The sequence below is a fragment of the Pagrus major genome, chromosome 11, assembly GCF_040436345.1.
Source record: "Pagrus major chromosome 11, Pma_NU_1.0".
Taxonomy (NCBI): Eukaryota; Metazoa; Chordata; class Actinopteri; order Spariformes; family Sparidae; genus Pagrus; species Pagrus major.
In genome coordinates this window covers 8,484,298-8,497,981 of record NC_133225.1, presented here as the reverse complement: position 1 = coordinate 8,497,981, position 13,684 = coordinate 8,484,298, and the positions used below count along the sequence as shown (strand labels likewise).

General features: G+C 45.3%; 1 protein-coding gene across 1 annotated transcript in view; it reads left to right on the top strand.

Annotated features, from left to right (window-relative positions):
- Positions 1–276: 276 nt before the first annotated feature.
- The window catches only part of lnx1 (ligand of numb-protein X 1), a 28,451-nt gene continuing 15,043 nt past the window's right edge, over positions 277–13,684 (top strand). The window contains exon 1 of the mRNA XM_073476849.1: positions 277–686. Within this exon, the coding sequence (XP_073332950.1) occupies positions 277–686 (410 nt within the window). The remainder of the gene's footprint in view (positions 687–13,684) is intronic.

The window sequence follows — 13,684 nt, the reverse complement described above, 5'->3', positions numbered from 1 at the left end:
TGAGAGCCTTCATCAACACATTTCATTAACATATACCTTTAGGTACATTTTTCCTGTAATGAACACTGTTGTGTTGGTCATTTTACTCGATTAAAAGGATCTTATTACTTCTGCCTATTTCTGCTGCTTTTCTCACACTATACTCCCTCTACTCACACTGTTCCCCACAGGTCTCTGCTGCTAATGACCTCCTCACCGGATTAAACACACATCCCGAGGCCTGCCCTCTCAATGAGTTTCCAGGAGGAGAGCGTACACTCTGAACTCCCCGCCGTGATGGCCGAAGCATCGGCTCCGCCTCTCTCCCCCTCAGACTATGGACTGCTGTCTCCGCCTCCTGACCTGTGCGCCTCATGTGGCCACAGTCACCAGCTGGAGGAGAACCACGAGTACCTTTACAAAGACGAGGTGGACGACGACCTGGTCTGTCACATCTGCCTGCAGGCGCTCATCAGGCCCCTGGACACGCCCTGCGGACACACCTACTGCCAGGAGTGTCTCACCAGCTTCCTGCTGGAGAGCGACTTCTGCCCCGTGTGCCGCACGCCGCTAATGCTGCAGAGCTGCAGGAAGCCCAGCCTGCTGGTGCACAAGCTGCTGGACAAGCTGACTGTGGCCTGCCCCTTCACTGACCATTGCACTGAAACACTGCCCCGCGGTGAACTGGAAGACCACATCAAGAGCAGGTAGGATGGAAGAAGCACAGTTTTGTTTGTGTCTCGAAGCATCTACAGGCCGTTTACTGTGTATTTTATATTAAAGTAAACAAGATATAATCAGTGCTATTATTAAACACATCAGCGAGCACTTGAGCAGCTTCCGTTCTCTCCTGTGTAACCTTGCTATGTGGTAAAAACTTCAATGACCTGCAGTAAACAGACACTCTAAGTTTCCCACCCTCCTCTGCCCATCGTCATTAACCCACAGCTCCGTCTCCAAAGGGAAGAGATCCTCCTCCAACCAGGCTTTCATCTAAACTCGGCCCAGCTCCTCTGTTTATATCATTAAAAGACAGTACTTTGGTTTCTCTCAGTCTGGGTGTGTTTTCATTAATGCTCATTAACACTCCCCTAGCCCAAAGGCCTCTGGGATAATTAGTGCATCTCGCCACACATCACACACGAGCAGCAGAGTGTGTCCCATTCATTTGCACTTCAAGTTGTATAAAACTGTATAAACTCTTATAAAGTTATGCCCTTTTTTCCTCTGCTCCTTTCCCTCCGCCTACACATACACCCATTCCCTCTCTTTCTCCTTCTCCTTTTAAAACCGTCTTTTCTACTCCATCCTTTCCTCTATCTTTTCCTCCACACCGCTCCATGGTCTCTCAGTCTTTTCCATCATGTAGTTTGAATCACATAATGAGGTGTGGAGCGCTGAGGCCGACTCCCAGAAGGATTCAGCTGCCCTCCCATAGTTATAAGGTGTTATCTGTGGAGGTGAGAGGCCACGTCCAGGGGGACGACTTCACACATAGTGGGCGAGGATGAAAAGATTCATTGAAAGACCCACTTCAACATTGCTATCCTGTTTTCTCTACAATGGTCCGGTGATTGGAGTTTAAACAGTGGAGTAAATGTGTCTTTTGCTGAACAGTTTTTTTTGTTGTTGTTGAAGAAAGCTGGTTGTTCTTGTTGGCCAAGTGTTTCTTGAGTTATAAAACGTCCACTTGTGTGGAAACTAAATGAAAAAACTCTGTTGTTTTAATTAGATGTTGGTTCGGCCACCATGAACCACCAAAATGACCAGAGAATGAGTCTCAAACATCAACTATCTTTCTGTAGAACCACTTAAAAAGTTTGCCTACATTACAAAGTGTTGCTTTAATGATCCACCTTGATGCATGCACACCGGCTTACAATGCTCTTCTATTTCTCTCTCTCAGCAACGTTATCTGCTTTCTTCGTAAGTTTTATTAAGTCACCCAGAAAAAGAGTGATTTTCCCCCCCTAGAGCAGAATGCTAATAGGTTTCACCAGACTATTCTCCAGCCCTGGCACTGCACTGTGGAGATAAGTCCGGCTATGCAAGACTAAGTTCAACCAAATGTCAGACTTTTACACGGGTCACAAGGAATCAATTCCCATTTCTCATTTAAAGTCAGCATTGGTTTCTTATAACCATGGCTACAAACGTCCCCTAAAAACAACCAAGTGGTTATTATTTCAACCATGACCCCAGAGACCATAACAGAGTAGTAATTTTACCCCGAGCCGTGATCTTTCCTTCAGCCTAACCAAATCATTTTTGTGCCTTATCTTAATTAAACTGCAACCAGAGTGGTGTCAGATCAGAAAATGGTTTTATGCTGCTAAGTGAGGTTGGACAGACACAAGGAGGAGGAACGACACACAGAATTAATTTTGTAATTTATTATCTTTTGGAAGAATTAGACTTGTTGGGTGACTGTAAAGGCCATAGCATATCAAACCACTCAAACTCCCTTTATGTCTTGTGTGGATGTAGCTGCGTTATATTTCCTTGTTGGTACATTATGTCACAGTCAATAGACTGAAAATGAAAGCTCATATCCACATTTTTTCAGGTGCATGCAATTCTAAATTGCTTTCTGTGGCAGAATCTATGTTTTATTTAGTTTTGTTTATCCCAGACATAACTGGGCTGTGCTTGCTGGTTGAGATAGATTTTTCAAGCCTAAACATAATGGAAGTCTAAAAACAGGTATCACGGGAATAAAGACAATAAGATAAACAAGAACAAAACATCTCCTCTGTATCGAGACACTGATATATGTTTCAAGACCTGAGTGTAATGTAACATCACTCTTCCCTGACCATATATGTCTGTGGGTTTTTGCGCCCACGATGGGAGGGTACACCGTCTCTGGCCATTCTGCCCCAGAACCTGGCAGTGGGTCAGGAGCCATAATGACTGAGACAGCCATGCCATCTGGTCGGAGCTGATTTCATACTCATCTAATCATTCATGACCTTTATTGGCCTTTGGTTGGATAAATTATCATTCTGGACACAACCAGTGCAATCAAGAGTGAAATCTTAATCATTCGATCTGTGGCATAATCTCCTGCTGCTTTTGTTATTTATCCTGTATGGGCTTGCTGAGAATTCAGGCAGGAAGGGCCTGCCCACCCGCTCAGGTATTTTCTTGTTTTTTGCCAGTTGCAGTGCATGTAGCTGCATGTACTTGTACCGCAGGTAATGCTTAAAGCAGGTTTGCTCTGCTCTGAATGTCTCTCACTCTCATATATTTTGTATTAGTCAGGATAATTTACCCTGAGTTCCATGTGTATGTTTTACTGATGATCTGCCTTGAGCGTGTTGTTTCTTTTCTTTTTTCTTCTTCTTCTTTTTTGGGGGAAAAATGTTTTGGCTTTGGCTTACAAAGCCCACAGAGGAATCCTTCAAAGCTTGTGTGAACGTTTGGAAAAGAAGGGAGAATTTCTGGCGGTTAATATTGTTTTGTTTTGTTACTTTTGCAAGCGACCTTGAGAGATAAAGACAAAGACCGTGAAAGAGAAAAACACAAGGCCACATGGTACAAATTTAGCCATGGTACCAGGTGGGTAAGCTTACCTGTTTTGCAATCCACATTCTCCCTGGCTGCTGGGTGCTTGTTTAAGCTCTTCTTGGAGTTTTTGTAACAAATCATACCGGGAGGACACCTTCCAGAAGTGGCCTTGGATAGCAGTAACAAACAAAGATAGCTTAATGTTAGCAAAAACATGAAAGTAAGGGCTTAGTTGCTCTGTGTGCAGCAGGACCAACTATCAAGCTAAACTTAATTAATGGCATTAAGAAGTGTGTTTCGAACTACAAAAAAAAGTTACGTTTCCTGTCAGCAATAGTTACTTTCAATAGCCTACCAGTAACTGCTGTCACTAACTGTATTCTGTTCCATGACTGTACAGCTACTGTTAGCTTGTTAGCTCAGTTAGCCTTGCAGCTAGCCAGGGAGTGTTGGTGTTTGCATTTGCTCATTTGCTGCATGTTAGCACAGGAGCTTTGGCCCACTGGGATAAAAAGGGGTTTTCAGGCACGGGGCTAGCTAGTAAGCATGCTAACTTTAGTAAATATCCCAGTACATAAATGTCTTAGAAATAATGTCAAAAACTGTTATATCTTCATATTCTGTTGATAATTTTGGTTAATTTCTGAATGTTTTTACTAAAATTCATGCATTTTAAGCTCCACCTTTAATTGTCTGTAGCAACGGAATTGATAAAGTAGCTAATAACAACGCAACTTATCCCTCAACTTTGTAAGGTTTCCGCTAACATACATTCCTCAGTAGTAGAAAACAGAGATGAGACCGCCCGTTTAAGGTGTGACAGGCCGTGTTCTCACATCATTTATTTCCTACAAGCTCTAAAAAAAAGAGAACAGACAGCTGTAGCATACTGTTAACGCTCACGGACACTGGATAGCCACTATATTTATCGTTTCTCGTGCCATCTGGTGATTTCCGAAGCATCAATAGGCAATACTCAATATAACATGTACATACAGAGATGTTCTTTGGTTTATAATTCTAATTTCAAACCCAAAATATACTGTATCTTTGAACACACCCACTTTATCTTGACATCAGTATGAAAAATTGTCTGCTTGCCAATGAAAAGGAATAATGGGGGGAGAGTATGTGTATATGTGCATGTTATGATGGTGTTGTTGTGTGGTGTGAGTTAATGTGCGAGTGTATGAAACGACTCCTGTGGGGCAGACTGGTTTCTGTTCACAAACTGCATCCTGTCACAATCCAATTACATTTCCATTTCCTGCGTGCCCTGTGGTCTTGTTGCCGTGCGCACTGTTCAAATACCACAGGAAAACTTATACTCCGTATGCACGCATGCATGCATTAACACGCACACACACACACAAACAGATGCGCGCACACACAAATTCAGCCTGTAACCACATTATACCTCCATCCATGAAATATTCATTCAGACAGGGTATTTACACCAGTTAAGTGTCTTCCTAGAGGGTAGCAGACAGCTCAGCGCTATGAAAATCGGATAAGAGCAGGAAAACAAGCAAAAGGATACAGGAAAGGTAAAGGTAAAGATGACAGGAAAGGTCACATAACATTTGAGCTTTATAAATAAACTCGACTCCGCCTAGAATAAAAGAGCTGAATAAATAACACTGGAAAGGGATTGAGGGTGAGATTTGACAGGTTGGGATGAAAATAGATTATAAACGCTGCCGTATTTCACATTCAAAGTAGCTTCTCTCCCTCTTGCTGTGTGTTTACTACAGAAGGAGACAGAGTGAGAACAGAGGAGGGATGAAAGAAAAAAGAAAGGGATGCTAGGGGAGAGAAAAACACACCTCCAACAACCTTTAAATGGATCTCAAAACCAGCAGCACAGTCCATCAACAAACACCCCCCCCCCCCCCCCCCCCCCCAGTCACTTCCAGGCTGTAAGTGCCTCCCAAGGTCCCTGCACGACCTATCAGAACAGGTGGTGATGACAGACAGGGTTAACCTTTGTTATTGTGTATTTCCTGCTTTATCTTTCCCTTTTTTTTTGTATATTCAGAAATGGAACGATTGTATGAATGAATGAGTGAATGAATGAAATGTGCACTCTGGATGGATCTATTCCAGATCTTCTTATTTTTTCTCTTTCATGTCACTCACAATAACAAGCTCCCATCACCGCTGAGAATATTGATTGGCCGGTGTGTTTTGGTCACGCTCTGTCTTTTTTTTTTTTTTTTTTCTTTTCCACACATGTAGGCAGATTCTTTTGAGCGATCAGACCAATCTGCTGCACAGGGAGCGGTCCATCGTTGGAGAGGAGGGGTGAGGGTTTGGAGGCGACACAATCCCTTCCTCTCCTCTCCATCCTCCCCTTCACAGACCAACATATGTGCAGGCTGGGGGGGAGGGTGGGGGGAGGTGAATGCAGAGGTTGTACGTGTGTGTGTGTGTGTGTGTGTGTACGCGTGTTAAGAGGGCAGAGCCAATCAGAGCAGCACCAGGTACCTTCCCCCCCTCCTCCTGTCTTTGTTTGGTCTGCTCCATCTCCCCCCCTCAGTGGTTTCTGCTGCAGTATAAGTCACAGCCTGCGCCGTTCTCTCTGACATACACACGCGCACGCACGCACACACACCGAGGGACACAGACAGACATGCACACACACGCATACGAGCGCAAATCCTCTTACAACTCGCCAGTGCCCAGAGCAGATTAAGGGGCTGCACATCTCAAATTGTATTCCAAATGTGCCACCTTTGCATGGGTCTCCTTCCTCTTCTTCTTGCACTTTCTCCTCTTCCTCCTGTGCCACAACGGGACTTCTCCTCTGCACCTGCTCCTGCTGCTGCTGCTGCTTCTTCCTCCTCCTCCGCTCCGTCTTCAACCTCTGGCAACTGGCCCGCTTGCCTCTGCAGCTGAGATGACCAGGCAGCCAGCCTGAGGCACAGGAAGAAACTGCCCCGGCTCACACAGACAAACACAGAGGTAGAGAAGCTGAGGGGGGAAGAAAGAAAAGAGGCTGAAAAAGGTAGGAAGTGGAGGATTAATTCTGATACCGAAAGCGCCTCTGGAAAAGGAAGGCAGGCGAGGGGGTGGGTGGGGGGTCAGCACGGCCAGGTTCGGAGGATTGGAGGTGGAGGAGGAGGAGGGGGAGGAGGGAGGAATAGAAGAAGAGGAGAGAGCTTCAGCGCAGAGAGGAGAGAGGAAGAGGGGGGAAAAGAGAGGAGAAAGAGCCGAGCGTTGACCATGAAGGCTCTGTTGCTCCTGGTCCTGCCCTGGCTCAGCCCGGCCAACTACACAGACAATTTGGGCAACCTGCACATCCTCTATTCTGAGCTGTGAGTACAACACTCAGCCTCCTCCTGCATCCTTTTCATCAACATCACCCCCATCGCTCCTCTCCATCAACAGTCCATGCAGCTGCTCATGTGTTATTGTCACTTTTACCAGCCATTTGTGTTTGCGTACATGCATGTGTGTGTGTAACTTCTGATGTTTACATTTTTTTTCATCATCACTCCAAGAGTTCAAGTGTGCCTTTATGATCGTAGAATTGATTTCTTATGCCTTGGTCACTGGTTGCTGTTGCACTGGGATGCAGTAGAGCCAGCAGGTAGGGCTGTGTGCTGTCCAGGACAGTGTGGATGCTACAGCACTGCAGCATGCTCTCTCTCTCTCACACACACATCAGTGGCATGTGTTAGTGTGTCTGTGAACGCTGTATTGATCTGAGAAAAATGTCAGCCGCGTGTTTGCTTACAGTTGTAAGCTGTGTGTGCTGTGTGTGCTGTGTGTGCCGTGTGTGCGCGACTTCCTGCTGACCATATGGATCGCTGTTGTTATGGTGTGTTTGTTTGTGGAACAGACTCTCACCTCAGCATTAAAAATTCATAGCTGGCTACTCTCGCATCACATCTGTTCAATATACAGTTAGTTTACATCTACTGTAGGTACACATTATCTTTAATCTATTTAACGAGAACATAAAATAAGACATAATGTAAAGCACACCTGTTTAAATGAATATTTAATCAGTAGTTATATCATTGTAAACACACAGGTGGGCAGCACGTTGGCTGTTGTTGTTGAATTTTGACACCACGGAAAGAAAACGTCTCATCAGGTGTGTCAACATCAGCAGGCTTATTCTCGTTATCGACTGATCTATTAGCAGTTTTTGGCAATTCATTTGAATTGTTTTATTTAAAAGATGTCACGGAGGTCCTTTATATTGCTTGTTTTGTTTTGACCAACAGTCCAAAACCCAGACAGATTCAGTTCACATTGAGACGAAACAGAGACAGACATTTTTGAAGCTTGAACCAGCGAATGTTTGGCATTTTTGGACTTGAATGAACAACTGATTCTCACATTTGTTGTCTGACTGAGCAGAAACGTCACACTCTCCTCTTCTTGGCTCCTCTCTCGCTGAACGTGTTCTCTGCTCTGTATTGGCCCTCAGACTCTCTTTGTGTGGGAGTTAATGTTGAGCAGCACCGTGTGAAGCCAAGGCTCTCTGATCCCAGAGCTGGGCTACCGCTCCTCTCTCCAGCCTGACGGAAATGTCCCATTATGCTGCATGAATACATGGAACAATGGAGCGCCTCGCAAATCCCCTCATTTCATTGTATGCTCTCTCCACTGAGTGGGGCTTTAGCTCCTGCAGACACCACGAGCCCATGTTGGCCGGCGATGGATGCCAAAGAGGAGAGGAGAGGGGAGATGTGAGCAGGAGAGTTGGAGGAAGAGACGAAATCCTTACATGTGATTATATACAGGAAAGAATGGGAGGAGGAGAAGGATGGAAATGAAGTGGATGAGCAGTTCAGGGAACAGAGAGGAGAGGGGAGATGAGAGAAGACAGGAGGGTATAAGGTCACTTCCTGTGCCTGCCTTCCATCTGGCCATACATACGGCTGCCATGGTGATGGTATGTGGGTCATTTCTAAAAACAATAATCAGATTTCCCTCGAACAGCCAAGTGAGACATATTGACAGTGAGTGTCTGAATCTGTTGCTGTGCCTGTGACAGCTTTTTTGCTGATTATGACATGACAAGAGAGAGAAAGCAGGAGCAGACAAACGCGGACGTGGTGTTTTTCTGCCTGGCTGGAGAGCAGTGGCACACCATTTGTCTTTATCCACGCTGTTGACAGGAGCAGGCTCCAGCGCCTCCTGTGTGACCACCGTCTCTGCCTCGCTCCCTCTCTCCACCCCTCTTTCTTCTCTGATTTCTTTCAATTTACCTGATTACCACGGCGACTTTACATCGTGTGGGAAAAATGAGAGTGGCTGTCAGTCTTACTCACGCATAAACATGCGCGCACAGGCTTGTATACGGGTTATATTGGGGCTGTGGATGAGGCAAACAATGCAGGCGGAGAGTAAATGTTTCTCTGTGATGAAATGCTTAATGTGGTTACTGCCGTTTGACTCTGTCAGCAGCAGCCAATAAAAAAGCAGCACTGACACACACAGGGGAGCACCTAGATGTGATTCTTTTCTTCCTCTCTCTCTCACACACACACGCACATACACAAACGCACACACACACACACACACATTAGACCTTGCCTGTTCCCTCCCCCAGCCCACATGGCCTCCCCTGATAATCACAGTGCAGTGCTGTAGAGCATTAATGATTAATCTATGTTCATTTCTGGGCCTGTGCTGAGATGTCTTAAACACTATGATTAGCTTAGCTTCCGTCCTTTCAGCCCTCATCTCGGAGGTGTTTGATCACCAGGAGCCGCGCGCACTTCCCAGTGTTCCGGACATCTTCAGCATGGACGCTTTCTAACAGGATTAGCTGCCCGGCCGCCACACATTCACTAGTTCTGAGCAATGCGAGTGGTTTTTGTTTATGCCGGGTCCATCTCGAGTCAAAGGCAAGCGCACCACGCCGTGCCCTCTTCGCCTTGGAGTGTGCGTCAGGCTTTGCTAATTAGACGTTTGTTTGGATTAAATATTAATCCCTGATCTGTAGTGAGAACGCTCTCCCTGTCTGTGTATAGGCCAAAAATACAAAGAAGGCCAGGGGGAGAGTGGCTGAGAGATAGAAATCATATGAACTTGCACAGCTCTCTAAAAAGAGATAACATTAAGTCATCTTAATTATTTCTCTGCGTGAGGTTTACAACATGAAGCACGTTCAGTGAATCCATCACGAGAGCATTTATATGCATGGGTGGACAAAGTCTACAAGCTACAACAGTGTTGAGCCGTGTGCTCTGCATACACAAAAAAAACATGAGAGGAGAGGACACATGTAGAGGACACACCAAAGTTGTAAAAACAAACAGACAAATGGATAAATCTCATATTACACAAAACAAATATGCGTGAAAATCTGCACACCAAAACACATATTTGACCATGTATAATTGAACTGCGCACACTTCATGTGTGCATGCACAGTCACAAAAGAAGAGATGAATTATGTATGTATTCATTTATTCATGAACAAAGTGAGTAGCAGGTCAACTTGTTTATTCTAACAGAGGCCTTCCTGTCAGATGTGCCTCTGTTCATGCAAAAATACAGCACAGCAGCACCAAGGTGAACAGGTATTAGTGTCAGAGAGGGTTTAAAGGGGCACTGTGTAGTTTGGAGACAAAATTCAAATGCAAAACTGTAATACTTACAATATTAATGAGGTAATAATACAACTCAGAAATATTTATTTTTCCGTAACTGAATAAACAAGCTGTTCTCAGAGGAAAATAAGGTCTCCAGAACACTGTACAAAGCTAGAAAGGTGGCAGGGTCCGCCACATATAAACAAAGTAAAACAGAATGAAATTGTGTTGTCCTTCGTCATGGAAACCAAGAGTTTGTTTATTAAGTTTGATTAGGCATAAAAAATAAAAAGAAATCAGTCAATGAAGATCTTTCTCTTCTGATTAAAATGTCTTTCCCAAAACTACATACTGCTCCTTTAAAGCTTGGGATTAAGTTTACTAAACCTAAATGTACACTATTTTGGTTTCCGCAGTGCAGTGCACTTTCAAATCTGTGCTGAATCATTTACAACGAGCGCCCTACTTTCCTAGCCATGTCACTGAAGATGTGTGTATTGTGAAAATAGGTGTCAGTTAACCTCTGCCTCACAGTCTGATCGGTGTTTAGGATCTTTGAGGCTTGACGTGTTAAACATGCGTTATTTGCTCTGGTCTCTTGTCTGCGGCCGGCTAATCTGTAGGAGGGGTTCCATATGAGCGACCTGAGCCGGCAGAGTGTGACTGTCAGAGAGGAGAGCAGTGGAGAGTTAATCTCTCACGTGAACGGTGCCCCACTGAGTGCCAGGGCTCCGGGTCGGGCTGATCGCTGCTGGCCCTGTTTCAGCCAGTTGTACCATGGCACGTGGAGGTAGAGAAAACAGGGCACTGCCAAAAGCTGTTGTGGCACAGACTGAGAAATATAGGCCAAAAGGTACCAAGAGCAATGTGGGACAACAGCATGGTGGGGATTCTCTATGATCATGTACTGTAGTGTGGAGGGAGTTACAGTAAGAGTTGTGTGCACAGAAATGTATACAATATGTCAGTCACTGTTGAGGTGGACATACGTGAGGTGTATTATCCAACTCAGCCAGAGCGCAGAGAATAAATCTGTGGCAGTCCTTACTGTGCTCTTCTTCTTCTGCTCTGCTGACAAAGAGTGAGATCGACCTCTTGGTTGAAACCAGATACTGACACAATGAATGCTGCATAAACGTCCTCCCAGCCCGATCATGAGGTCAGGACTCGACTGATGATCGCACGTATTGATCGGCTGAAAAGGCATGACTAAAGAGTTTGGGCCATTTCTAACAGGCTGACTCGGGCAGGGCTCTGCACAACGGATGAATCCAGCATGCCAAACCTGCTGAGCCACCGCTCGGCGTGCAGGAAGACGCACAAAGGAAAGTTGAAACACAAAGACGGGATTTATGTGCTGTGTGGGCCGCTGTACACATTCACTCTTGGTTTTTGTCTGCAGTCGTCTTCAAAGGGTGCAAGAAGTCGCACCCAGCTAAAACCTCGCCTCCCACTTCGATTTAGCAGATCCGTCTTTGGGCACGAGCTTAGCTGAAAATTTCCTCCCACAGTGGCATCCGTCCCCTCTAGCTGCGATCTCACCCCCTCCTCGCGCAGCAGATGGGATTACCCCTCACAACAGGCGGATCCAATCAACACACCAGCGCATCCTCTGATTAACACTCCTCTAGTTCATCATTAACTGGATTACTCTGTCTGTCTTTACGTCTCTCTCTCCTCTCTCCCTCCCTCTATGTATCTATCTATCATTCTGTCTATCCACCCCCCAATCAAACTTTACTTTATGTGTTTGGTGCCTGGCCTGATGTTTGATAAACAAGTAATTGATATCCTATTCTTAATCAAGGAAAAATGTTCAAGTCAAGCCTTTAGCAACATAAATTCTATTAATGACCAGCACCCCTTCACATTCTTGTTTGGCTACTTTGTGCGCGTGTGTGTTACAGGTGCTTCCCAGAGCTTTGCATGTTTTTCCTGCTCAGTCTGGTCTGAGGCGAGGTACTCCTTGATGAGTCTTAGCCAGCAGCTGTTTTGGACAGAGTTTGCTCTCAAGAGTCTCATCCCTGAATCAGCTGCAATAGATGTTGAGCAAAGCAGAAATCCTTATTACATAAAAATCCATGAAACATTTCTGGATTTTAAAGATGGTTTCTAAGCAATGTTTGCCTTTATTAAAGGTGCCTACGTAAGAATTAGTCACCTTGAATTAATACTCCCAACACATATAGGGGCAGAATATCACCAGAGTAACTGCTAACTGCTGCTAACTGTATTCTGTTATACATCCATGACTGTAGCTACTGTTAGCTTGTTAGCTCAGTTAGCGGTGCAGCTCAGTGATGTTTTGTGCTCTAAACTAATCAGTAGGACTAAGCAGTCGCTAAATATTGTGCAAACAGCTTATGTGCATTCCCGTATTCATTAGCGCTCCAAAAATAAACCCAACACACACATGCTGTCACTCTTAAGCTTCTCTCACATTCCCCCATATATTTCACATTTACACACTTGCTGTATTCCTCACATTCCTCGGTGAGAAAAACCCGCGGGCTACCTCCGGGCTCACAGAGCGACAGGAGATTCTTTCCTTTTCTCTTGGGTTCTTACATGTCAGGTGAATTTTCAAGAGCGTCACAAAGTTGGGTGCAGTGTCAGAGTCAGAAGTCGTCAGGAACAACTGCCTGTTGCTGTTTTCAGACTAATATGGAGGCAAGAAGAAGAGATAGAGCTCAACTTAGCAAAGTTTGTCAAACTTGTGGGTCAAACGCAGGGCAGCTCAACACACGCAGGACGAGTTTATGAATAAACTAATAAGTCAGCTGCATGATTAGGTGTCGGCAGCATGTCAACATATGCACTGAGACACATCCCAGTTTGTGTATCTGACTGTCTGACCTGGAATTGTCACCTCAGCGGAGGTAATTTGCGCTGCATGCGCCGTGTGGCCCAACACGATTGTCCGTGGCAGTCAGGGAGCGGAGAGAGTATTTGGGTTAGGAAGGATAATCCACTCACCCCTAAAGAGGATTGGAGAATCTCACAGGCTTTGATGAGTTGTGAGCTGGTGTTTATTTCACATCACAAGAACGGGGCTGTTTGTGTCACAGCCAGGGCGCTTCAGCACGACCACAGTGCCACCGAAAGCATCATGGGTAATTGATAACGGAGAGGGCGGAAGGAGAAAAAAAAGGGAGTAGGAGGTGGAGGAGGATAAGGGAGGACGGGAGGGTGAGAGTGCTGAGAATGTTTTGGTGTCTTCGCTCCTTATCTCACCAGAGATCCCGGGGTTTAGAGAGATGATGTGATAACTGAGGCTGTGCTGACCGAGACACGGATACTGCAGCGCTAATGAGCATCCTCTAAGCTCAGTGATCATCCCCCTGAAAAATGATGAGAAAAAGGGTAGCTCTGCGTGAGCACTCATCATTTTCATACATAAAGGATGTTTGTTTACATGAGGAAGAAAAGAAGAGAGAAAAATAAGGATGAAAAGTGAAGAGATCTTTGCAGGCATACCTCCCTCGATGCACAGCACCTCACACTTAATTGGCCCGCTTAGCTCGGCTCTGAAACTCCGGGACCACCCCGGTGAGAGTTACAAGGAGTTTCTGTCATGCGTCCCTGCCTTTAACCTCAGACAGCACAGACGGCGGCCTTAACATTAAAAGTCAGACATT